We start from the raw sequence: 26,373 nt of genomic DNA, 5'->3' as shown, positions 1-26,373 counted from the left end.
GAATATGCTGGGGGGGGGGGGAATTAAATGACAATATAAATGATTTGTAATTTAAGTATTGTGCAGCAGGCGACATGCATACTTAATCACCAAATGAACTATGTAAACTCATAAAATTCACTAAATATAGAGGAATAAGGGATTGCCAAGGGCAAGGGAGGGCAAAGAAAACAGAGTAATAGAATCCGCATCTATTGGAAAAGACCTGAAGAGGTCACCTGAAAATAAAAGCTGACCTAGTTCAAACTTTAGGCTGGTTCTTGACGCTACTAGAACATCTCCAGGGGGTGTCACCCAGCTTAAAAACTTGCTATGATGGGACCTCACCTCTTCCTGGGTTAGGCTTGTTGCCTTTAGCCCTGCTGGGAAAGTTTTTCTTCAGTGGATCAAAATCTTTCTATACCTTCAACATTTGGATCACAGTTTTATCCCTTGTGACCACAGAGAAGTCTAATCCTTACCCTTCCATTCATAGCCCTTCATGTAATTAAAGATAGTTCTCAGGTCACACTGAGTTTTTCTTCCATCTCTAAGCTAAACCCCCAGTTTCTCCCGCAGACCTCACAGGACCTAGTAGGAGTATATTTGCTACATTCACCATCATGGTCATGGTCACTTTGTTATTCTAAAGATATGCTACCCATGAACTGAACTCAGTACTCCAAGGGGAAATAGTATCACCTTCCTTATCTTAGAGGGACTATATAATCAGTTACCTGGATTTAAACCAGTTCTAACTGGCTATATTACTTTGGGCAAGTTATTCAAACCCTCTGAGCCCCAGTTCTGTTCTAATATCCGAGAATGTAATATGTGCTGGGCACCATACTGGACGTTAAGGATGCAAAGACTTAATGCCAGACCTCAAGAAGCTCGTAGAGAAGTAGAAGAAATAAATATGGTAAGTACTGTCTGCATTAGATGAATGCCCACACAGTACTACAGAAATAACTAGAAGGCCAACCCAATCCAGACTAGTAGGAGGAGGTAGGAATCAGGGAAAACTTTCCAGGTGAGGTGACACTTGGGATGAATCTTGAGTTTAGGTGGGCATTTTCCAGGTGAAGATCAGTGGCGAGGAAGTGCAGTCATTTCCAAAAAAGAAAAGGATGAACAAAAAACTCCCAAATTTGACTTTGCTGGTACCATGTCTTATAGCTGGAACATGGGGTGGGAAGGGGGAGAGGTGATGGGAAGTGAGGCTGGAAAGGCAGGCAGGTGCCAGTCACAGGAAGTTTAATGAGGGGCAGTGGGAAGACATTGAATCAGGAGATGCTTTAATGGTAATATGCAAAGAAGTAGACATAAAGCCAGTAAAATGGGGCTAATGAGACCTCCCCAAATTGTGAAAAGCAGATGAGATCAATAAAATATACAGGAGGGACAGGTGCATGCTAGCGGCTCAGTCAGTGGTAGCCCCTTCTCCAGCCTCTGTCAGCCCCATCACAAAGATAACTCCTACCAAGCTCCTTTATGTCTAAAAGCCTTCTATACTTTGCATACTCCATTGCAAACCCTTATGTCTTCTGCCACATGTCTTCCTTCCATTTGGTTTTTAAGATCCAGGTGCAGAACCTCATATGTATTTCTCCTGAGTGGTTTAGCCTCTTGCCATGGCCTGCCACAGCAGTTTGGGATCCTGACTCCATCAGCCAGTTTGGGATCCTGACTCCATTATCCTGACTCCTGGAAATGGTGGGGTAGGAATTCCACCTTATAAGGAGGAGGGCATTCAGGAACAAGTCAGGGCAGGGAGGGAGTCAATATTAGGAAGACAGGAAGAAGAACAACAATCCGAAGCTGAGGGCTTAAAGGATGGAAAAGTTGAAGAAAAGAATGGGGATGGTGTGGAGTGAAATTGTGAATACCAGGCGAAGACATTCGGTCTTTATCCTCTAGGATCTGCATAGACATAAAGGGCCACTGGAACTTTGGTGAGGGGGGAGCGGGGGGTTGGATTAAAGCAGTGTTTTTGGAAAGTTTGTCATACAGTGAGAGGTAACAAAGTTGAAAGGAGACTAAGAGGAGGAATACTGTTTGGTCACAGAAAGACAACAATCTGGACCAGGATGAGGTCAGTGAGAATGGAAGAGAACGAGATGGATGAGAGAAATCAATGATTTGACACCTTGGCCAAAGCAGGAGAGACAGGATTAGATTCCAACATCATGCACTTTCAATGCAGCATTTCACAGATCCTTGCAGACTTTTTTAAAAAAACATCTTCGTGGATAATACATATTTAAAATATAATTTAGTTCTAATATTTTACTATTAAAACATTTGTTTCTACATTATCATTATTAATGCTCCCATTCCCCAATATTTTTAAACTGCAGTTTGGAAGAAAAAAATCATTTTTCAGGGGTGCCTGGGTGGCTCAGTCAGTTAAGCATCTGACTTGATTATGGCTCAGGTCATGATCTCATGGTCATGAGATCTGCCCTGCATCAGGCTCTGCACTGGGCATGGAGCCTGCTCAAGAGTCTCTCTCTCTCCCCTTGCCTCTCTCCACACCTCTCTCCCTCTCTGGAAAAAAAAAAAAAAAGTTTTTCCAACTTACTAATCTTTCTGCCAATTCTCAGTTATTAATTCATAAAAATAACGGTGCCACAAGATCTTAATTTTTAGGATGCAAATAACTCATTTCCATTCATTTACATGGATGGCTGATTTTACACATAAGTGTGTGTGTGTCTCTGTCAGTATTGTGCTTTATCCAAATAACGAAACAATGAAAACATGTACTTCGCAGTGTCGGGCAAACATTCGCCAGGAGTGTACTGTGTGTCAAGTGTTATGAAAGGTTCTTGAAGGTCAGAAGGCATTGTGGCTGCTCAGGGAGCTCACTGCTGGTCAAGGGCGAGGCCCATGAACAGACAAGTGCAGGGCAGGGGCATGTGGAATGTGACCGAAGCACAGTTCCAGGGGCCTGTCATGCCCCTGGTATGCCATGGCCAAAGGAGGCAGGAGGAGGAATGGGGAAGGAGGGAAGACAAGGAAAGAGAAGAGTGAAAGATTTTAAATAGGAGGAAAAGAGGGAGGAAGAGTGAAGTAAAAATACGAAGTACAAAGGAAGTACCTTATCCTTCAGTACAGTTTGTGCTGGGTGACGTTTTCAGATCGGTTATCTCATCTGGTATCACCAAGAAGCTTAGAGAAAGCACAGAATGAGCGACGGAGGGGAAGAGATGGGAAGCAAGGCCCACAGTGCAGAAGAGAGAGGAGCTGGGGAGAGCTTGGAGCCCCTTGTGGCCTCCTGGCCATCCTGGAGCCTGTGCCCCCCTGCTGGGGCCAGACCTCAGCTGGCCTAGTTAGGAACCAGAGAGGACCTTTTAAAACCAGTCCAACCAGCAAGGAAGGGCTTGAACCACTTCAAAGAAGTCTGAACCACCCAAAGAGCCACAGAAGCCTTTAAATGGTTCTTTTGGTGACTGTTGTCAAGAGCTTCTTGCTGCCTAACCACAGCTTTCTTCCATACTTCTCTCCCCTGGTTTTTATTTTTTTTTTTTAAAGATTTATTTATTTATTTATTTGACAGAGAGAGATCACAAGCAGGCAGAGAGGCAGGCAGAGAGAGAGAGAGGAGGAAGCAGGCTCCCCGCTGAGCAGAGAGCCCGATGCGGGACTCGATCCCAGGACCCTGAGATCATGACCTGAGCCGAAGGCAGTGGCTTAACCCACTGAGCCACCCAGGCGCCCTCTCCCCTGGTTTTTAAAAATAGAGTTTTTTCTTGTCACAGAAGTTATGCATGTTCATTGTAAACTCCAGACAAACCTGAAGAAGATAAAAATCCCCTCTGGCCCTACCGTTAGGTAGAACCACAATTATTACTTTAGAACATATATCCTCACATTATTCTTCTGTGCCTACTGGTGTATCTCTGCTCCATAGTACCTTCCCTTCACTTACTATGTTATAAATATCTTTCCATGTCTTTATGATAAAATCAAAACAAAACTACATAGTTGAAGGACAGCTAGCAGTGTTAGTCAACAGCAAACCCCAATCCAAACACAGTGGTTTAAACCCATAATAGGGGTATTTTTCTCACAGGAGGGGAGTCTGAAAGTAGGAGGTACAGGCTGGTAGAACAGCTCAAGGATGTCATCAAGGACACTCCAGCCCTTTAGCCAGTTGGGTGTTACCTCATGTCTCAAGGTGGCCCTGAGCTGTAAGGGAAGCAGGAAGCAAGTACTTCATTTTTCTGACCCCCCTGGTGGAGACGGGCAAGGGAGAAGGGTGAGGGTCCTGGGAGCTGAGTGGGCCCGCGGAGCCGGCGTCATTACGTCATTACGTAGTCCTCCGCAGTGGCGGTCTCTTAAGCAGTGGCGTAGTTTAGATGTCCTGTGATTTATCGAAGTGCTCCTTATTGCTGATTATTTCAGTTGTTCCCAGTTTTTCATTATTATAAATATGCTTATACTAAAGTTTTACACATACTCCTAATTACTGCTTTAGTACAAAATTCCTAGAAATAGAAATAAGGTCAAAGAATATACAAAGTGTATATCGCCCTCCAGGAAGACTGCTAAATGACGCTTTCACGACCCATGTCTAAAGGCGTGCATTTCCCTGGACTTTCAACAACCGGCTTTTGTTCGTTTGTTCATCAATAAGCTTTTATCCTATGACCACTTAACCATGAATTTAACTGACCAGAGCTAGCCCTGACCAGCATCTGAAGTGCCCAGCAGTCCCTGGGGACCCCAAGCGGGGACCCCGAGAGTTTGAGCCAGCCCTCCACCCTTCTCCATTGCTGCCTGGATGTGTGGGTTGGTGGGGCATCCTGTGCCCCAGGCAGCCAGTACGGGTCCTCATCTTAACAAGCGTTGCGTGGACTTGTACACGTGAGCATGTACCTCACTCTGCCACCATGAAGTCATCCTCTTTTCCCATCTTAGTCCTGATTCAACACCATCCTGGCTTATTTGGAATTGAGGTACACCTGGTGTCTGGCCTCTTTTGAAACAGCCCTCCCATCTCCTCACACATCACTTTTACCTGATGTACCTCAAGTAGGGTAGCCTCAACGGCCTCCTTCATAATCTGTAACAGAGCAAAGGCAGAGAAAACAGTATCTGTAGATTCAGGGGCTGTTTTCATCATAATAAGCTGCTTTTGGGACATGCTACAATTTCCTTGTGGGGGTGGGGGGGGTGGTCAGAGGAGTAAATTATCCTTAGACATCACTACCCTTTGAAATGGTGATTAACTAGTGAACAGTTGGCCACTATGTACAGTCCTACTCACTAACAAGGAGCCATCCATGGATGAGAGAATTCCTCTGGCCCAGTCACCTCTCTGAACAGAGTAGGTATTTCAGTATTCATGTCTGTAGGCATATATTCACGTGTGGACAAATGAGTGAGTGATGAATCCAAGCAAGCCTTGTGCTTAGTGCAGGAACATAGGCCAACTCTCAGCACCACCTCATCACCTCTCTAAAATAAGAAAAAGAAAATTCCAGAATTCTGGTTCCAGGAAGGAAATGATAAGGATTCTATTTTGCTAGTCCCGTGAGGACCTCACTCTAACCTCCGGAGAGGTGACACCTAAAATGTGAGCAGCTCTGCTGAAGGAAACTGAGTTCTCTCTGAGCTTTGCTTATAGGGCACAGTTTGGAGCTGCTGTCAATTATCACCACCTCGAGCGAAAAGAACAGAAGAGAAACTAAAATTTAATGAGGCGCCTATTACAAACCCAGCTACAGCCAGGATCATGATACCCTGGCCAGTCACTGCTGCCAAAGGCCTGGCTCAGGCCCCTCTACCCAGGCCCCTCACTTTTCCCAGCTCTGGAATGCTGCCTCATTAACGCCCGCAACATAGATCCCACTCACAGCTCACTGTATTTAACGGTATAATAGTCTCCAATCTCCTCTCCCTACTGAATTACGTTGTCACTGGCTCGATGTCAAAGACTGAAAAATCCTATCAGAACTGCATTGCCAAACTCTCACCAATGGCTGTCACTACAAACGTTCTGTGTGAGTGCCCCAGTGAGGCTAGCTTTAACCTTCATGATAGTTCAGCAGCATAGCTACTTAAGGCATTCATGAAGTTGAACATTTTTCCCATTTCATACTTGGTAGCCATTTGTACTTCTTCCATGAATTGTCTGTTCAGAACCTCTGTGTTTTGGGTGCCCATGAGCCATACATATAGTGAGTGATGTCCAAGAGGCATTTCTGTTTCACAAGAAGAAACCAAGGCCTAGAGACATTGCCTTTGCCCAGGGCCCAGAAGATCATGAGAGGGAGGACTGGAGCTGGGTTCTTTGGAGTCTTTGTGTGTGTGCCATGCTGTCTGACCACATGGCCAAACATGCCAATGTATTTCTTAGGAAATACACCATAAGGCTATGTGCTTTGGAGGTACAGTGAAAATGTGTACTTAATTCTCTATTTCTCCTACTTTCGGCAGAATCTTGGGTAACCCTAAGTCATTTTCCCTTTCTTAATCTCTTTCCCCAAAATACTAGGCAAAAATATGAGGGTTACATATCTTGTGTCATGTCTAACCTTGGTGATGTGCATTTTCTCCATTGTTACCAAATTTCCACTTTTTCCAAATCAAGATACACTTTAGTGTAAGTGCAATATAGCAACAGTATTTTTTTCGTTTTATGATTTCCTTAAGTGAATCTTCAAAACCTTCATATAAAGACATTTTCTAGCATCCCATGTTCAGAATAAATTACATGAATATCAAGCATTTACTAAAAAAGTAACTATGTCTGGAGCCAGTACAACTCCATCCCAGGACCCTAGATCTTCAGTAAATGTGTCAATAGTGAGAATTTACAACCAGAATTTCTAGACATTTGTTAGACCACATGGACAACTTGTGGGTTCTTCAAACTCTACAGCCCAAACAGTTCACAGACAAATACATATATATGGGCAATGAATGTAGAAATAATGTTCTCCTTCACCAGTAATCAAAGCAATCTTTTTTAAAAGAAGAAAAAAAGTAGTTTTAATATATATATTTTTAAGATTTTATTTTTATTTTAAGATTTTTTTAAAAGATTTTATTTATTTATTTGACAGAGAGAGACACAGCGAGAGAGGGAACACAAGCAGGTGGAGCAGGAGAGAGAGAGAAGCAGGTTTCCCAGTGAGCAAGGAGCCTAATGCAGGGCTCAACCCCGGGACCCTGGGATCATGACCTGAGCTGAAGGCAGACACTTAAGGACTGAGCCACGCAGGTGCCCCCCAAAACATTTTTTATTGAATCAACACATTTTTTAACATACTAACATTCCATGTTGGTGAGAGTGTGTTGAAATGAGCTCTTAAACTTCTGGAAGAAGTTTTTGGAAAGCTGTTAGGCTTTAAAATATGCCATGCCCTTTGACATAGTAATTCCCTCCCCACAGGGTAATACTACATTTAGACAAAATCTGAATGTTTAAAGATACTAATTCTAGCACTCTCTCAGTATCAAAAATGTCCAACTACGGAAGATTGATTTACTTAAACATGGACTATTACGCCCCATTAAATATGACGTTTCCTAATACCCTTACATGTTCTTCATAGTCTTTGCAGTGTCTACGTATGATATAAGTGAGCCCCTGGTCTTCACCCCCGTCCTCAGACCTGCTCCTCCTGTGCTTTTCTCCATCCTCCTGTGGCAAGAAACTGGGGGGGTCGTCCTTGGCCTCCCTCTCCCGTTCCCTACAGCTGGCTAGCAGCGGTTCGTCCGTTCCGCCTTCACTACGATTTGCCCTACTTTCCAGGCCTCTTGTAAAGCACGAACTAAAAAGGCTTGAGGAGAAAAGGAAGCAACCCTAAGTGCCCTTGAGTGGCTAGGGTTTTGGTTCTGAAATCAAGGCCCAGTTTTTCTCCTTCTTGAATTATCTAACAATCTCTTTTTCCTAGAACAGAAACCATTGGGCCAAAATCACCTCGTTGAAAACATATCTAGAGGTAGGATAGCAGAATTCAAAGTATTAGTGCAAGGAATAGAAAAATATGTGAGGGAGAAAGTAATAGGATTTCACTATTGGTGCTAAGCCTACGTACTGAGAAATGTTGTGTTTTTTCAGTGAGCTACAAATACTGTATACCATATGACGGACCGTCAGATGGAAAGGAGACCCTAGAACCGAGTGTGCAGAAGCCTCCACTAGCCTAGCTAGGTGAGTAGGCTTTGCAGCAGGAGGAGACACACTGCCGTAGACTGTTGATGTCTGATGATTCCCATGAGGTTGAGTCATAACACCAAAGGTTTGTCGAGACCTCACATGTACAGATAGGTAGAGAGGTTTATGATGGGTAATTAGGTAATTAGGTAAGCCCAGAGTGGGAAGATGTTGAAGGGCTAATTCACAAAAGGCCTCTTCATGGTTAGAGTCCTGAGGAAGAGGTCTGCCTACTAAGGACTTAGTTTAACTTATAAGTGTGATGATTTAGAAATGTTGGAAAGTTGTGAATGGCCTACAGTCTGTCCAAAGGATGGGATTTACCTCCTTGGGATAAATCACATCCTGAGCAGTGAACTTTACTTTGATCACATTCTAACTTCTCTTTGGAAATATTGTGCCCTTTCTGGAAGAAAACTGTAGATCACTGGAATTAGTCTTAAAGTTTACCTGTCTTTAGAGCACAACACAAGGTTATCCACAAGAAGAGTGAGGCATAAGGCACAAGGCATAAGGCACCAAGAGTGAGTCCTTGAGGTTGTGGTTGAGGTCTTGTGAAAAGTAGGTGAGGCCTCATGAAACCTTTAGGGCATAACAGTCCAGGCATATTGTTGATTTTCTCAGAAGAAGGCAAACAAATGTTGACTCTTTAGACCTAAAGGAACACTAAAAAAAAAAAAAAAAAAAAGCAGAACATATACCTTTAACTGTAAAATATGCAACCTTGGAAGGCACTTGAGATAAAAGAGTATTTGGTTCTGGGGACACCTGGGTGGCTCAGTCGGTAAGCATCCCACTCTTGATTTCGGCTCAGGTCATGATCTCAGTGTCCTGGGATTAAGACCTTCATCAGGCTCTGCACTCAGCATGGAGTCTGCTTGTCCCTCTTCCCCCTGCTCCCCCCCACCACCTCTCTCTCTCTCTCTCTCTCTCAAATAAATAAATGAAATCTTAAAAAAATAAAATAGATGGGTGCCAGGATGGCATAGTCAGTTAAGCATCCAACTCTTGGTTTCAGCCCAGGTCATGATCTCAGGGTACTGGAATTGAGCCCCACATCAGGCTCTGCATTCAGCATGGAGCCTGCTTGAGATTCTGTCTCTCTGCCCCTCCTTCCTGTGCTGTTTCTCTCTCTCTAAAATAAATACATAAAATCTTTTTTTTAAAAAAATATTTTATGTATTTATTTATTTGAAAGATTTTACTTATTTATTTGACAGAAAAAGAGTGAGAGAGGAAATACAAGCAGGGGGAGTATGAGAGGAAAAAGCAGGCTTCCCGCTGAGCAGCACCCTGAGATCATGACCTGAGCTGAAGGCAGACAATTAACAACTGAGCCACCCAGGTGCCCCAAATAAATAAAATCTTTTTAAAAAATAAGAAAAAAAAGTTTTAAAAGAGTATTTAGTTTTGGTCAGGGAATGACTATTCTGTTTATGGCCCCCAAGGTCCTGAGTAAATCCATATCCCTACCCACTGGGTTTCTTGACCGAAGGGTAGAGGTGTTACAAGGACTGTTCAAGGTATTACGAGTCCTTTCTCTATTATCCTTTTGACTATTTCAGTCCTTCTTTAGTTTTAAGAGGGTATTGCGCAAGCCTTTTTTTTTTTTTTTAAGATTTTATTCATTTGTTTTACAGAGAGAGACACAGCAAGAGAGGGAATAGAAGCAGGGGGGTGGGAGAGGGAGAAGCAGGTCCCCTGCTGACCAGTGAGCCCAACACAGGGCTCAGTCCCTGGACCCTGGGATCACAACCCTAGCCAAAGGCAGATACCCAACAACTGAGCCACCCAGGCACTCCAATACTGTGCAAATTTGAGTAGAATTTAGACAGGCCACTCTGAACCTTAACGGATTCAGCCCCAATAATCCTGCAAACAATTGAATGTTTGAAACTTGGTCCCCTTTTTATCCTTCTCAATTTTGATCATATTGAATGCTCCCCAAATTGACCGCTATTTTTCTAAATTATCCTTGATAAAATTGTGCCATAAGAAGATAAGTTCACAAATTTGGGTTAGAGAGTGAGTCATGTAAGAAGCAAGAATCCAGCCTATGGGAGCAGTCTTAGGGTTAGATTAAACCGCCTCATAGCTTAGGGAACAGTCAGTCCCCCAAGAGTTGCTTGTGGGCCTGTCTCAGCCTCTCCCTCGAATCTAATGCCCCAGCCTCCCAACTGCAAACCCCAACCAGCTCTGTAGTTCCAGAGGACAGAAAAACATGGAGAGATCTGTCCCAGAGCCAGACCTTCATGGACAAAGCAAGAGGAAAACTGAGGAAAGTTCTCACAGGATTTTTTGTAATCACCAAAAACCGTTAACATCCAGACATCCTTTAGTGGGTGAATGGGCAAGCCCTGGGATATCCATATGTGAACCATTGTTTTGGGAATACTACTCAGCAGCAAAAAAGGATCGTCTGTGCAACAACTTGGATAGAACCCAAAGGCGTTATGCTGAGGGTGAGAAAAGTTCATCTCAAAGGGTTACGATATAATTCCATTTCTATGGCATTCTTAAAATTATAAAATTATGCAGGTTAGAGTTGGGGACAAGGCATGGCTATAGAGGGGCCACACAGGGGAGTTTCCTTGAGAATATAGAACAATTCTGCATCCTAGTAGTGTGGTAATTATATGAATCTACACATGTGATAGAATTTCATAGACTGGGGTGCCTGGGTGGCTCAGTGGGTTAAAGCCTCTGCCTTCAGCTCAGGTCATGATCTCGGGGTCCTGGGATCGAGTCCCGTGTCGGGCTCTCTGCTCCGTGGGGAGCCTGCTTCCCCCGCTCTCTGCCTACTTGTGATCTCTCTCTCTCTGTCTGTCAAATAAATAAATCTTAAAAAAATTTTTTTCATAGACTTTACACCAAAAAAAGAAGTGCATGTAAAAACTGATTAAATCCAAATAATGTCTGTAGCTTAGTTAATAACCTACCAATGTCAACTTCCTAGCCTTCACAACTGTTATGTAAGACGTTATTGGAGAAGCTGGATGAGGATACATGGGAATTCTTTGTCCTATTTTGCAATTCTGCATCTAAAATTATTTCAAAATAGTTTCCAAAAATTTGGAGGGCACTGATTTCTGCAAAGCAGCACTTGGGAATCTCTTCAGTGTTTACTAGAAAAGTTAATATAAAATAAAGCCTCAAGAATTATAAATTTAATGCAGCTTCTAGTCACCATAACTTCATTTGCTGTAATTTTGATTTGGAAACAATGCTGTTTTTTAACTCTTACAAATATTCTTGTATTGTTGTAAATATAATATATCCAGGAGGGGGAAAAAAAAAAAACCTTGATGAGTTTCCCCCAGGATGAAATACCTGAAAATACCTAAAAACCTCTTTACAGAGCCCCTGGTGTGTGGCTTCTGTCTACCTTTTTAACCTCATCTCCTGCTCCCAGCATGCATTCTGGGGTGAACTATTTGTAATCCTCCCCCTCTTTCCAGTCCATTCTTCTCTCCTCTTCACACTCTGTTTGATGACCTTCTCCTTCAAGACCCACATCAAACTATGCTTCCTCTACAAAGCCATCCCTGGCCCAGGAAGCAGAGTTGCTCCAACAGCACGCCTTCCTGCCTATGGGGTTGTAGCATAATGTTGAGCATTTGGTTATTTGTTCACTGGCTGAGCTCCGACCCTGGTTGGTGAACGCCTTGAGGGCCCCAACTGGGTCCCATTCCTTCCTCTAGGCCCTGAACCTGGCTCAGTGCCTAGAACACATGCTCCCTAAATGGCGACATGCAAGGGACTGAATCGGAGGCCCTGGAAAGTCCTTAATAATAAATTTTGTCTGGGGCACCTGGGTGGCTCAGTGGGTTAAGCCTCTGCCTTCGACTCAGGTCATGATCCCAGCACCCTGGGATGGAGCCCCGCATCAGTCTCTCTGCTCGGCAGGGAGCCTGCTTCCCCCTTCCCCCCACCTGCCTCTCTGCCTATTTGTGATCTGTCTGTCAAATAAGTAAATAAAATCTTTAAAATAATAATAATAATACATTTTGTGCACTCCACCCTGCCTTAATAGAGTACTTTTCAACAAGATGTGCAACGAAACTGGAGATCAAAAGGGGACAGTGAAACACAGTGGCAAATGAATTCTTAAAATAGTTTTCAAACGTCTGGCTTAGTTAAGACTTTATTATATTTTAAAAATTTCCCATTCTTTTCTTCATTCATGACACAGTACTGTAAGAGGCTTTAGCAAGACCACGAGGTTGCATTTGTGAGTCTCCTTAGACAGATAAGATCTAGAACTTAAGAACAGGATACAGGTTCTAGAGAAGAAAGTGTGGGATGTCCAAGACGAAGAGCACAGGTCTACGTTAAATCTTGTATACTGCTTCCAGCTTCCACTAAGAGCAGCGTGGTGTCCCCACCTTGCAGGCAAGTGGCTTGCTACTCCACCTACCATGGCTGCAGACAGAAAGGCCCTGGATGACAAACCCCTGGTCGCCCTGCTCAGCATCCGCCCGGGGCCAATGACCTGGGACTCCGTAACTGTCTTCAGGTCTAGCTTCTGTCTCCAGCCTCCAGCAAGATGACTCAGACTTTCACAATCTAATGGCCATTTCAGACTTTCTTGCACAATCTAATGGCCATTTCTCCATCAGAGGTCTGGTAACTTCATTAAACAGGGCAGATAACCTCCTGCTTGAAACCCGTCCCTCCCTTGCCTCCTGACGCTCCCCTACCTCTCCTATCTCCTTTCTTGATCACATCCCCTAAATTCCTCTAAGATTCAAGCACTGGTCTTTGGCTCATTTTAAAAAATAAAAGTCACAACAAACTTCTTCCCCGTGTCTCTAATTGCCCATTTTCTCTTCACTGCTTTCTGATACCCTGTCATCTTTAAAGGGCCAAGTTAGGGGCCACCTTCTCCCAGAAATCATCTAACTGAGCCCACACCCATCCTTTGCACTGTCTTGGAGCACTTAAAATGCCAAATATACTTCCACTATTGAGCACTTCATATGTTCTCGTTTGTGGGATCCCTTTACCGTTTTATGAGTTACTCAAACAAAGGCTTCTTCAGGACAAGATCCATGTCTTAGAATGATCCCATGTCTTCATGGTGCCTCAAAAAGAGTTAGCACCTTATTTTAGTGGTCAGTATATACTTGGTGATTGAGATCAAGACAATGTCGCAGTGGCTTGGAAAAAGAAACCCAATGAAGAAAGCCTTTGAAATTTCTTTTTCCTTCTTCTGTTGCTCAGGGCCCTAAATCAGAGCAAGTCATCACACACTGGAGCTGCGCAAAATCAAATCACTTTTCTGGCCACAGTGCAGGGGTGTAGTGAGAGCATAGGGTTCCGGTGGGTTCATGCTCTAGCCTTGCCAGTGGTTGATCTTGAGCTTGAGCAATTCACGTGAACCCGGAGCCTTCATTTCCTCAAATTCAAAATTGAGATAATCACTAAGGCCTTTTGGAGATGAAGTCTATAAACCATAAGAGTGTCATTTGTGGTGGGCATTTCAGGAACCATGGTAGACCAGGGGAGAAGCTATTGGAAAGTAGGCAGGCCTTCCCGTACCGCTCCAGCGCATATCCCCCCTGAGGGAGGCCCACTCTCTCCTCCAGGCAGGCAGCTAGAGTCTCGGGGACCTGAAGAATGAGTCTGCATGAGAAGACAGAAACGCAACCACTGAAACGTGTCTAGTTTGTTCTAGACATCACCAGGGTATTCCTTCTGGTGGCAAGGCTAGAGAATTAAATAAACAGTCTGTCAAAAAGGCAAGGAAATAAAGCTGGGGAATTCTGAGAGGGACTGGCTATGGGACAGGAGGAGCAGTGAGAGCGGAGGAGGGCTGACTTGGGATCAAGGCACCGTAGGCTTAAACACTGGTCGGATCCACTCGTTCCAGAGGGAGGGAGAACATGTCACGTGCCCCAGTGACAACGGCAAGCCACACAGCCTAAAGAAACATTGTCCTAAAGGAAGATAAAGTGACATGGCTTTTATGTGCCTCCAGAGACACAGACCCTCTCTTGAAGCTTGAAGGATCATGAAGGAAACACAGACACACTGGGGCCGCAGAAACAAACGTTCTCTCCTCGGCATGTCCCAGCAGCCACTGCAGCCCTGCTCCCGGTCTGTCCTCAGGCTAAACGCCCAAGGGCCAGCCGCCCACCCCTCCCAGAGCAGGCCAGGCAGAAAGGGGCTGACCAGCTGCTACGGGCCATACGGCAGCGTTACCCAGCCTGGCCCAGGGATGCCTCTTGAGTTGAGATCACTGTTCAGCAGGGCAGGTCCAGGACCCTGGTAGCTGGGACCTCAGCGGGATTCAGGACCTTAGAGGACAGCTATGTGAACTAAGAGTGTTGTGAGAACAGAACCCTGGAGAAGCTACCTGAACCGACACCATCCAGATCCCTGGCCTGGATCTGCTGGAGTGGGCTTGTGCTGGTTCCCCACCGGACCTGGAACTATCCCACCCGCCCACCCACGCCTGCCACCTTGGACTAATTCAGCTTCGAGAGGCTGAGCCTCCCTGTGAGTCAGGTCCTTGCCCTGCCATGAGAAGAAGGTGATTGGCTGGGCCTGCCAGGGCTTTGTGACTCACCGGCAGGACCCCTCTAGCCCCTCAGAACCCTTCATGCCTGCCTGTGCATACTGCCTCCATGCAACCCCAGAATAACCTGGATGTGTGACCCAAGGGCTCCAGGGGTAGCAATTCTGCAGATTTTCCAAACAGTGACTTCAGCCCCCCTGGGCCTGGGCAGGAAGGGTTGGCCCAGTGACAATGGGCATAGCCCTACATCAGGAGCGGGAAATATTTTGGCAGACTCCTCAGTCGTCCTCTGATCCCACAGCACCTGTTCCAGTTCTCCTGGCCGGTAGGATGGCATCTACAAAGCCAAACAGTTGGGAAATCTGGAGTTGGGGAGGGACTGAGATCAGAGGCCCAGCTTCAGGAAGCCCACCCAGATGGCTGTCCCCAGGCAGAAAGGGCAGAGTTCTGTAGTATCTCCCTCCTGGAATGCCCTTCCTTGGGCTCGGCGACCTGAAGCTGGATATGTGCCGGGCAGCTGCCTTCTCAAACAAGGGCCCTTGGATTCTCACTGTCTGTCCCAGTGACGCTGGTGACACTCACTGAAATGTACTGTGTGCTGGGCTCTGCTCAGTGCTTGGTAAGCCTCTGAGAAGTGGGAACTGGCCCCATTTTATACATGAGGAAACTGAGGCCCAAAGCCAAACTGCTAGGAAATGTTAGAGCCAGGATTTGAATCCAAGTGTTCTGCCTGGAGATCAGTATTCTTAAAGTAGCGCTTTTTTTTTTTTTTTTTAAGATTTTATTTATTTATTTGACAGAGAGAGATGACAAGCAGGCAGAGAGGCAGGCAGAGAGAGAGGAGGAAGCAGGCTCCCTGTTGAGCAGAAAGCCCAATGCGGGGCTCGATCCCAGGACCGTGAGATCATGATCTGAGTTGAAGGCAGCAGCTTAACCCATTGAGCCACCCAGGCACCCCAAAGTAGCACATTTTTGGAGGCTGCTGAAGGCCTTCCCAGTACCCACTGCAGAACTGGAGGGCCTGGTCTTCCATAGCCGTGCTAGACAGAGGGTAAAGTCTTGGGAATTGCAGTGGGGTCTCCTAGGGACCAAAGAACTGGGGACCCCTGAATTATCTTAAGATGCATTTGTGGAAGATGGATTCCCACTGAAGTACTTGAAAACAAAAAACCAGAATCAGATTTAGGCTTGTGATATCATTATTAAATATTGGAATGTTTGCTTTCAGAGTTCTACAAATTTATGATTTAGGAATATAAGTACCTAGAGCTCATGTCATCCTAGGTATCTGGGAAAGAATTGGATGGTTTCTAGAAACCCCTCTGACATGGGAGAATGAGATTTAGACTTGGCCGTTTCCAAGGCCTTAGGCCACAGAATGGTCAGTAGCGTCACATCTCCCGGTGAGAGCTGTAACCACCTTTCCCATCACCAGTAAATGCACCCTGAACCTTATGGTCCTAGCATAGGAAATGATTTAGCAAAATGACCAGATTAAACCTCCTCAACTTGTCTTTCCCATGACTGCAGCCCTGGTAGCCAGAGTCAAGGTCCTGAAGAGCAGGCTTTTCCCAAGGCCACGTTCTCAGTCCGATCCTGGAATGGGGTTTCCAGCTACCTCAGCGGGTGACATGCCACAACCCAATCGGGCTATTTCCCTTGACAGCCACCGTGTGCCAGAGATGATGGTAGAAACAAAGGGACAAGGAAGGCCCCACTATGGTAGGGGGGGTAGAGTTTGACACCTGGTGGGGTTGACTACCATTCTCTCAGAAGAGGGAAAGCAACTTGGTAACAGTTGTGTTAACTTAAAGAGTCTTCTCAGACCATTTCTCTACTGTAAGTGGAGGCAATTAGACCGCGCAGAGCCAGACACTTGGGTAAATGCCTTATATATCTTTGCCCCCAGAAGCTGGTCTGGTTTGAGTCTAGGTCTGAGTTAACACCCAATACAAAAAGTCATCAGAAGTGGGACCAATTGATGAGCTTAACGTGTGACTTTGAGGCATGGGGAGGTTGGTGTAGTTCAGTCCAGAATCTTAGACGCAATGTTCCAGTCCACTCCAGCTGGTCCAGTTCTTAGAGGACATCCAGGTCAGAACTGAGCACTCCATTCGACCACCCCCATGCCCTGATACCACGAGCCTTTGACAGAACCAGGCTTTCCTCTTTGGGGGACCAGATCAAAGTTAGGGGCTCTCTTTTTCTAAATCCAGCAAGGCAGAGGATTTGGGGATGGGGGAATGTTTAGAGGCAGCTTTACTCAGGATCTGGGTGCCACCTGCTGGCCATAATTTAGTTGTATTTACAGGGTCAAATCTAGGAAAGGAAAATGAAATCCTGCCCTCCCTATCAGGATAAGAGGTAAGGGAACTAGGAGGCTACTTCTTTGTGACCCTCTAGCAAGTGTGACAGAAAATCTTTGCAGAGACCCCTGGATGCCTCAGGTGAGTCCTCTACCCTGACCAGGGTAGAGAATAGCCAGTCCTGAGTGGAGGTAATGGCTCTGATCCTAGTATCAGCCTCCCACCCCACCCCTAACCACTTTCCCAAAAGCCCCAGAGGAAGCAACAACAGGATTGTTGGCCCTGAAAGCAGACATTTTTTCCCCCCAACTTCCTTCTTACACACCCTGTTGCCACCTTGGAGACACTAGGTTCAGACTGATCGAAGGTGTGGAAAATGCCCTCCCATCATGAGGCACAGAGAGAATTGGGAATTTCTGGCCCAGAAGACTTTGGCATTTTTCAAGTTCCTGTGTAGCTCTTAGTGACTCTAGGAGCTCTGATAGCAAGGTCTTTACTTCTATTCTGGAAGGAAAACGGGGAATGTTTCCTATGTACCGAGGAGGAAGATGGCTAACACTTTCCCCGCAGGGAGGTAGCAGTACATGGCCACATCCCAGCCTTTGCCTCTGCAGTGCAGGCCGGTCAGTCCAAGGTATGCCCCTGTGTCCAATGAGGGCAGTGTCCTAGCACCTGGCTGAGGACCAGAATCACCTGCATTGTGTGTGTGCGTGCGTGTGTGTGTGTGTGTGTGTGTGTGTGACACTATATATAGTTGACTCTTGAACAACATAGTTTGAACTGCACAGGTCCACTTATATTTTTCCAGAAATATTGTACGGGACTATAAATATATTTTCTCTTCCTTGTGACTTTCTTAATAACATTTTCTTTTGTCTAGCTCACTTAGAATACAGTATATAATCCATATAACATATATGTTGGTCAACTGTTTATGTCATCAATAAGGTTTTTGGTGAACAGTAGACTGGTAATTAAATTTTTGAGGGAGTCAAAACTTATACACACATTTGCAGCTGTGCGGGGCATCAGTTCCCTCAACCCCTGTATTGTTCAAGGGTCAACTGTGTGTAATACACTGTGTATGTTATGTATTATATATAAATACATACTGAAAAATTGGATATGCAATACATTATATATAGTTATATCCATAACATATATAATATAGTTGTATATAATACGTATATAGTTATACACACACATATGCACTGGGGCTTTACTCTGGCCTACTAGGAAATCTCTGCAAGAAAATCTGATATGCTCTTCTAGTAAACAGTGTGGACCATCCCCTGTCCTGTCCCATCGAACCCCAAGAAGGCTGCCCTCAGGCTAGAAGACCCTTGAAGCTCAAACAATTTCAGTCAAAATCTGGAGAACTAATTTTGACCTAGACCAATGCCTCTGCTTTTATTGAGTAATCAGCCCTTGAAACAGAAAAAAAAAAAAAAAATCCCTAAAGTGGCTCAGGAACTCCCAGAGCCAACCTAAGACCCCCTCCCCTTTACCTCCCAGGACCAGTCCTGCCCAGCCCATTTCCTGGGAGGCCTAGCAGAGTGCAGAACCATAGCTCCCACATATCCCCACCCCCGTCCCCTGAATCACCCTGCCCCAGGGGCCTTGGGGAGAAATAATCCTGAGCTCATGGAAGGCCAGTATCCAGAATAGTTTGTGCCCTCTGCCCTCAGCTAGGCAGGGCTCTGCAAGTTTCCTGGAGACCTGACGGGGCTGACCACTCCTGTGGGGGCCATTCAAGCCCATGTCTCTTGCACTCTACATACTTTCCTTTCTGACTCCTGTCACACATACTGCTTCACCACACTTAGGGGGCATAAATACTCATCAAAATAAAATGCCCTTCCCTCAACCCTACCCAGTCAAGTTTGGTGTCCATCCATGCCGGCTAGCTTTCTGAGGTCACTCTAGATGAGTTTCCTAGAAAAGCAGAAGCACTCTCCTAAATCCAGTCTCTGCAGTTACTGTCCATGGGGAATTGGTCTGGAACCCACAGGTGAATGGAACATGGCCTGGCCATTGAAGAGCTTACATTCAGGTGGAAGGGACAGACATACAAGTGATTTCAAGAGAACTGACATGCTGTGACAGCATGCTCAGGGGTCCTGTAGGAACAGAGAGGGGCAGGGCATGTCGCCATGCACAAGGTTCAGAGACAGTGTCCTGGAGGACATGACGCCTCAAGATGAGTGGGGGAAGGGGGGCCAGGCCAGAAACAATGAAAAGGTGATCAGAAAGAAGAGAGGCCGTGAGGAGGCATCACTCAATCATTCAGCACATTTCCTGAATACCTTGCCTGTGACGGGCCTGGAAACCCCAGTCCTGGTTTCAAGGCTCTTACGGATAAGGGGGCAGGCATTTAAACAAGTCCTGTGGTTAGAACAAGGGTCAGAATACAGGGCACTGGGCTCAAAACCTTGTGTAATAGGAGACGAAAACCCTCCGAAAACCCTCGGAAATCTCTGGAATTCCTGGCTTCTGAGCCCTTGGAAGCTCCCAAGGCAATAATTTGTGTTTCTGTTGGCTTTTTGGCCTGCCTGACTTCCCTTCCCCGGGACAATGAAGGACAGAAGTAGAGGGTTTCTCTCCTGATTTTTCTCCAAAACGTCCCTGAAGTTAAGTGTGCATCTAACAAGGTGCTGTGGTGTACCTGTGGGTCAGGGGCCACAAGGGATCGCAGCCTAGTGCGTGCCACTGGAGGCTCCTCTCTACAGTGGCTTCTCCAGTTTGCTCCCCCAGACTCTCCGGGCCTCTTGGTCAGGTACAGATTCTGACTCAGTAGGTCTGGGGTGGGACTTAAGAATTGGAATTTCTAGCAAGCTGCTCCACGGACCACAGTTTGAGAAACATGGGAGTAGAGAATGAGTGGACTTTGGAGTGGGGGCAGCATTCCAGACAGGGTAAGTAGGCAGCTGCTGGTGGCTCCAACTCGGGGAGCAGAGTGAGAGAGAGGCTGGAGAGGTGGGGCCCATTTAGGAGTCTGATTAGTGGTGGGGAGAGTCCCATGATAAGGGCAAGTGCCTCCAGGGGACCGGGGAGTGGTCTGGGCATAGTTTTCCTTCACAGAGACAGTTTGTGTGTTAAATCTAGAGAAATATTCTTCACTCCGGAAATAAGCACTCACAGTTCTCAGAATACGCCGTGCTTTCGTCTGTTTTCTGTTTTCTCCACTTCTGATAAAGACCTAGTTACAAGATACATTTCCCTCTTGACAGTGCGAGTCAGAGATAAACAGCAGCTGACCCTGGCCTGCCTCTGCGGCGGCTGCCGGGGTGCTGCCGGGGTGACTGGGGGGCAGGGGAGGGCAAGGAGGAGCTCACCGCCGCTGGCCAGAAGGGGGCGCCTCTGCCCAGCTCCCACCATTGGTGGCTGTGCAGGAACAAATACCAGGGTTGCCCAAAAGCAGCCAGAAACCTGGCTTCTCTGCAGGTCGTTTATGTGAGATGTCCCAACGTTAAGCTATTGGGCACTGATTCAGAAATGTTTGCCACACTGCGAGTACTGAGCGGCTCAAGTCTGCAAGGCAAATTCAGCCAATGGGTGTCTCGTTCATGAGTGCGGTGGATAGTGCTGCGGTTCCAGGCTGCTTTTACACAGATTCTGATTGCAGGAGCATCGGGGACGTGCTGGGAGAGAGGCTGGAGGCCGGGTGGCCTTGAGGAGGCTACTGCTGGCCTTGGCCAGAGAGCACACGTGCATAACCCCCAAGGCAGCAGGAGAGGTGGGAAAAGCGGGGGGCATCCTGAGGCCGCAGAGCTGCCCGACTGATGAATGACTGGATATGAGGGTGAGAAGGAGTAGGGCTGTGGAGGACAACCGCCAGGTTTCTAACGTGCGTGACTGAGTGACGGAGTGACTGGTGGTGACATTCGCTGGGATAATGAAGACAAGAGCAGAAGCCTGTACTGAAGGGAGGTTCTAGATTGTAGGTGCCTGTGGTGTAGAACGTAGGTGCATGTGGGTCAGCCAGCAAGCTATCTGCCACAGAAGTATGGGGTCTGAAGTCAAAGGAGAGCCAGAGGATTACTCAGCTTTCTAAAACACAAATCCGGTCGGGTTACTGCTTGTTTAAAATTCTCTAATGGCTTCCGGTTGTCTGAACAGAAAGTCCAGACGCCTCGTGGAAAACAAAGCCATTTGCAGTCTGTCCCTGCCAACCCCACGGTACCACACCCCGGCACAAACACCTGCTCCCCAGGCCTGCTGGACAACTTGGAGTCCCAGAATAGGCCATGCCTTTGTTCTTGCTAGCTCTTGGGCCCACGGTACCTTCTACCCCGTCCCTCATATGTTTGGAAAAGTCCTAGTTCTCTCAGACTCCAGCGTCTCTGCCCTGAAGCCTTTGCTGACCTTGTCAGGCAGAAGAGATCACTCCAACCTTTGTGCCGCCTCTAAACTTTGTGCGCGCTGCTTTTTCTGCCCCGTCACTCCCTGCTGGAAGGATGTGCCTGTCTGTAAACTGCTTGAAGGCAGAGATCACTTCTTACTGCATCACCCATTCCTTAGCACACGTCTGGCACGTAGTAGACACTCAAGAAATGGCTGAAGAGTGAAATGCCTGAAGAGTTTTCCAGGAGGGAAAACTGCAAGGCTGGGCTAGCGGAAGATGCTTTTCACTTCCCCAGGGATTACCTGGCTCTTTCTCTCCTTACAGTTAAAGAACAGCTCGAGGGCCCCGGGTGCTGACCTGCCTGTCTTCTTTCTTTGCAGCTGGGGTATGGCCGTCAATGTGTACTCCACATCCGTGACCAGTGAGAATCTGAGTCGCCATGATATGCTTGCATGGGTCAATGACTCCCTGCACCTCAATTATACCAAGATAGAACAGCTCTGTTCAGGTAGGAGCCTGGGAGTGGGAAGGGGAGGGCAGGTGGGAGGCAGACAACACAGTTTGTAATCGGGATGGAGGAGAGCTGCAGAGCCCTGAAGTAGTCAGAGTGTTTGGAGGTGAAGGAAATGAGGAATATCAGAAGTAAAGAGCAGGAGAGCTTCAGGGAAGGGCTGCAGGACAGGCAGGCCAGTGGGGTATCAAGAGCTAGGACAGGCAGTGAAGCCAGAGGGTAATAGCATGAGGTCCAGACTAGCCACTCGGGCCCCAAATCTCAGCTCTTCTTGCAGTGCAAGCCCAGGCAAATCACTGAGTCTCAGTTTTCCCGTTTGTAAAATGGAGATCACATGCCCTGTCAAACTAGGGCCGCTGGCGGGATGGAGTTCCGTATGTACAATGTTTGGGGCGATGCTCGTACGTGACCGTGTCAGTCCAGAGTGATTGCTCTCGTTCCTGGAAAGCTGGGGGGACTCTGGCCAGGACAAGGAGAGAGAAGACACTGGGTCATTTGGAGCTGAGGGCCAGCACAGGACCTGGGCAAGGGGAAGCGAGGAGCCCCGGCAGGGGGGTGGCCAGACACCCTCAGGCAGCTGTGCGTCTCCGCAGGGGCAGCCTACTGCCAGTTCATGGACATGCTCTTCCCCGGCTGTGTGCACTTGAGGAAGGTGAAGTTCCAGGCCAAACTAGAGCATGAATACATCCACAACTTCAAGGTGCTGCAAGCAGCTTTCAAGAAGATGGGTGTTGACAAAGTAGGTGCCTGCGCTCCGGGGGGCCCTGAGGAGCTGTGTGACCCTGGGGAAGAAGACGGCCTGCCAGCCGGGGCGGCGGAGGCTGCTGGGGTCATTCCAGCTCTCACGCCTCTCTCCACGCCCCTCCTTTCCAGAGGGAATGTTCCCCCAGCTCAAGGCATGGTGGGAAACCCCACACTTGACACCCCACCCTGACAACATGCCTGCCCCTTCCTTCTCTCTGGATCCCATCCACCTCAGCAACTGAGGCTCAGTCTAACGGCTTCTATGAAGTTCCTTCTCTGTAGGGCCTAAGTCAAGTCTCTGGGCTCACTCTCCTGCCTCAGTGGCCCGCAGCCCCAGGTTCCAACAGCCCTCACACCGCCCCCCCCCCCCATGCACGCGGCAGCACCAAGGGACACCTCCTCACACGGTGACGCCCAGGGCCTGGAGGAGAGGGCTGGCTCTGGATCCCTGCCCAGGGCCACAGCCTGCCCGGCTGCTCGGTGCCACGGGAGGGGCCCCCCTGTGGAGAAGGAGGACGCTGCAGCCCAGGGGCTGGCTTTCCTGAGAGCAGTGGCCCTCTCACCGAGGAAGGCAGCCCTACGGCAGCAGGTGGCTAAAGTTCTCTGCTTGTGTGGTCTATTTCAGATAATTCCCGTAGAGAAATTAGTGAAAGGAAAATTCCAAGATAATTTTGAGTTTATTCAGTGGTTTAAGAAATTCTTTGACGCAAACTATGATGGAAAGGATTACAACCCTCTGCTGGCGCGGCAGGGCCAGGACGTAGCGCCACCTCCTAACCCAGGTGATCAGATCTTCAACAAATCCAAGAAACTCATTGGCACAGCAGGTAACGTGCCCGAGCTGGGGGAGGGAGTGTGGGGGGCCGGGCCGGCGGGGCTCCACAGCCAGGAGCGCCCCCTGGGCCACCGGCCCGGCCCTGCCAGCCTAGAGGAGACTGTTATCACGGAGTTCAGATGACGCCGCCTGCTGCCCGCCTAGACCAGGGGGAGTCACAGTAGGGAGGACAGGGCCGCAAAGATGGCTACAGACTCCACCGGCATCAGCCACGGGAGCAGTGGCAGTGGGAGGCCCAGGGCCCTTGCTCTGGTAGCGTGAGCTAAGCTGTTGGCCTCAAGATGACAGGGCGGCATGTGGCACGGTTCGTCTGTCCAGGTCCTTCCAGGCCAAGGGCCTGGTGCCAGCAGCACACACCTTTCTTGCCCCCTGCCCACTGGACGCCCAGGGACAGGAGTTTGCCGAGCTTCCCCCACTGGGATCACATCTTCCCTGACTCTGAAGGTCCATAGCCTGAAGTCCTCAAAAGAGGAGTCTTTTGAAAGGAAGCTTTGTCTGGGTTCTAGAAGAGAAGGGAGAGAAGCGAGAGGGCCTTTGGGGGACAAGAGGGCTGGGGAGAGGAAGAGACAGGAGCAGCCCCAGCATCTGAACCCGTCATAGCAGGGCCCTCCTCCGTTTGCGCTGCTGCCCCGCCTGGGCCTGCCCCCGTTCACCTGCTTGCTTTGCGTTAGAAGCAGCCAGCTCTGACTAGGGAGCGGCCATAGCTATAAGACAAGTGGCCACAGCATGCCCGGCCTGTGGGGGAGGACCTGGGGGCCCTGAATCAGGCCGAGCACAGAGCACAGAGCCCATCCTGAGGCAGGGAGCCTGGGAAGGCCTGGGGCCCTGAGACTCCAGCGTCACCCACAGGGAGGGCAGGGCTTGTGGTAGGAAAACCCAGCAAGTGCCAGATCTGAGACCCTGCCCTAGCGGCTCTTCCTCAGACAAGAGGCCCAACCCTCCCGGCCCCACTTCCCAGGTTCGCCTTCCCAGTTCCCCTCAGCTCTCCCTCAGGCCAGCTCTCCTCCTTCCCCACACCTCATACCTTCTTTACTCCCCCGAAGCCCCTGCTCTCCCAGGCTTGCCAAAGAGCTGCCCAGCTGCTGTGGTGTCCGTGTGGCCATGGCTTGAGGCCTAGCTGTAGATGGCCCTCCTGAGTGGGAGAAGAGGGGAGGGCAAGAGTGCCTGCCTTTCGCATGGGCCTGCCCTGCAGCCTTCACACCAGGCCGTCTCACGCCATGTGAGCTGTGGGCTTACGTGACCCCATCCGACTTCTCTCTCCTGGGCAGTTCCCCAGAGGACGTCCCCCACAGGCCCCAAAAATATGCAGACCTCTGGTCGGCTGAGCAATGTGGCCCCACCCTGCATCCTCCGGAAGAATCCTCCGTCAGCCCGGAACGGCGGCCATGAGACCGATGCCCAGATTCTTGAACTCAACCAGCAGGTGAGGAGGGTGGGCAAGGGCGGCTGAGCGAGCCCTCAACAAATAGCCAGGCCCTTGGGCATCACGACAGGAAGGGGGTCTGAGGCAGGGATCTCTGGCCTGAACACCGCCTTGTCCCTGAGCAGCTATTGGACCTGAAGCTGACCGTCGATGGGCTGGAGAAGGAGCGTGACTTCTACTTCAGCAAACTTCGAGACATCGAGCTCATCTGCCAGGAGCATGAAAGTGAGAACAGCCCTGTTATCTCGGGCATCATTGGCATTCTCTATGCCACTGAGGTGAGCTCTGGGCCTGGCTGCATCCTGCCCCGTGACAACCACAAGGGGTGGCACCCGAGGGGCCTGAGGGAACACAGTGAGGAGAGCCAGCTGAAGTCAGAGCCTAAGGCCACATAACGATCAGCCGGGAATGGGGACTAGAACTCGGCCCTTGCTCCCGAGCGTCAGGCGGCCGTCTCCCCTCTGCCTGGCCTGGCTGGCTCACCACTTCCCTCTCCTCTCCCACCCTCCAGGAAGGATTTGCACCCCCTGAAGACGATGAGATTGAGGAACACCAACAGGAAGACCAGGACGAGTACTGAGGGCAGCTCCAGCCCTAGCTGACTGCACGGCTTCCCGTGCCTCCCCTCCCGGTCCCCCCCACATTATAATCCTTTCCTTACAGCCTGTCGGCCCCGGGTGCTTTGTGTCAGTGCCGCAGCACTGGGGAGTCAGGCAAGGAGCGGGGGCTCTCGGGGAAGGGGCAGGTGAGCAGGCAGAGGCCCCGTCCTGCCGGCACCGGCCCAGCGGTGACTCTGTCCACTCCTCCATATCCCTATTTATTTCCGTTGTCTCTACGCTGTGTCGGCCAACACTTCCCGGGGTGGGGAGGCTACCGCTGCCCCCCTCCCCAGCCAGCCACTTGCTCCCCTGACAGCCAGCAGCTGTATATTTGACAAAGTCATTGGTATATTTTTACTTACTGGATTTTCCTTGCACTTTACCTGTTCTTTTCCCAGGGCTGACAGCACAGGGCTCCGGGGCAGTGTGCCTGGCTTGGCTTCCCTTCCCTGGTGTTAGGAGCCATGGCAGGACTCCCCCATTCTTATTTATTTTGTCTTTTGACTTCCCAGTAGTTGAGGGGAAGGCTGATGTCAGGAGAGGGATAAGGGGGATTGGGGGGGTGCCTTAGGCCTCGGTCGTCAGGGAGAGGGAGGGGAGCATGTGAGGGATGAAAATGACCTCCTGGCACCAGGCTCCCCCACCCTTGGCCCCCGGCCCCCAGCACTGAAGCCCAGCACTGCCCCGAGGCCCCCAGCCACTCCTCCCGCAGCTTGGTTCATACCACACAGACTCTGCTTGGACCCTCCTGTACGTCCAACTCCCATCTGCCCTCCTCCCCGACCCCGATCCCCTCGGGCCACCCAGCCTGCATATGTGTTCAATTTTATTTAAATAAACTTGTGTGGTAAAAGTCCATGCCCTGTCTCCCCCACCGGGGCCACGGCCTGGGTCTCAATGCTTGTGTCTTCCCAAGCACTCCCGTCTCCAGAGGTGGT

At 48.7% G+C, this 26,373-nt stretch overlaps 1 protein-coding gene across 3 annotated transcripts in view; it reads left to right on the top strand.

Moving 5' to 3' along the window:
* The window catches only part of MAPRE3 (microtubule associated protein RP/EB family member 3), a 52,488-nt gene extending 26,197 nt beyond the window's left edge, over nucleotides 1-26,291 (top strand). The window contains exons 1-7 of one of the 3 annotated variants that reach the window (XM_059132381.1): nucleotides 14,782-14,997; nucleotides 21,704-21,831; nucleotides 22,428-22,573; nucleotides 23,204-23,360; nucleotides 24,682-24,836; nucleotides 24,962-25,114; nucleotides 25,348-26,291. In XM_059132381.1, the coding sequence (XP_058988364.1) occupies nucleotides 21,711-21,831; nucleotides 22,428-22,573; nucleotides 23,204-23,360; nucleotides 24,682-24,836; nucleotides 24,962-25,114; nucleotides 25,348-25,416 (801 nt within the window). In that variant the 5' untranslated portion in view covers nucleotides 14,782-14,997; nucleotides 21,704-21,710 and the 3' untranslated portion in view covers nucleotides 25,417-26,291. Of the gene's footprint in view, nucleotides 1-14,781; nucleotides 14,998-21,703; nucleotides 21,832-22,427; nucleotides 22,574-23,203; nucleotides 23,406-24,681; nucleotides 24,837-24,961; nucleotides 25,115-25,347 lie in introns of those variants that run through there. The other 2 variants (XM_059132380.1, XM_059132382.1) reach the window with 2 other exon arrangements.
* Nucleotides 26,292-26,373: the final 82 nt, after the last annotated feature.

The sequence above is a fragment of the Mustela lutreola genome, chromosome 9 (assembly GCF_030435805.1).
Source record: "Mustela lutreola isolate mMusLut2 chromosome 9, mMusLut2.pri, whole genome shotgun sequence".
NCBI classification, from domain to species: domain Eukaryota; kingdom Metazoa; phylum Chordata; class Mammalia; order Carnivora; family Mustelidae; genus Mustela; species Mustela lutreola.
Note: the sequence above shows the minus strand (reverse complement) of the source record. Positions and strands in the feature narration are given on the sequence as shown.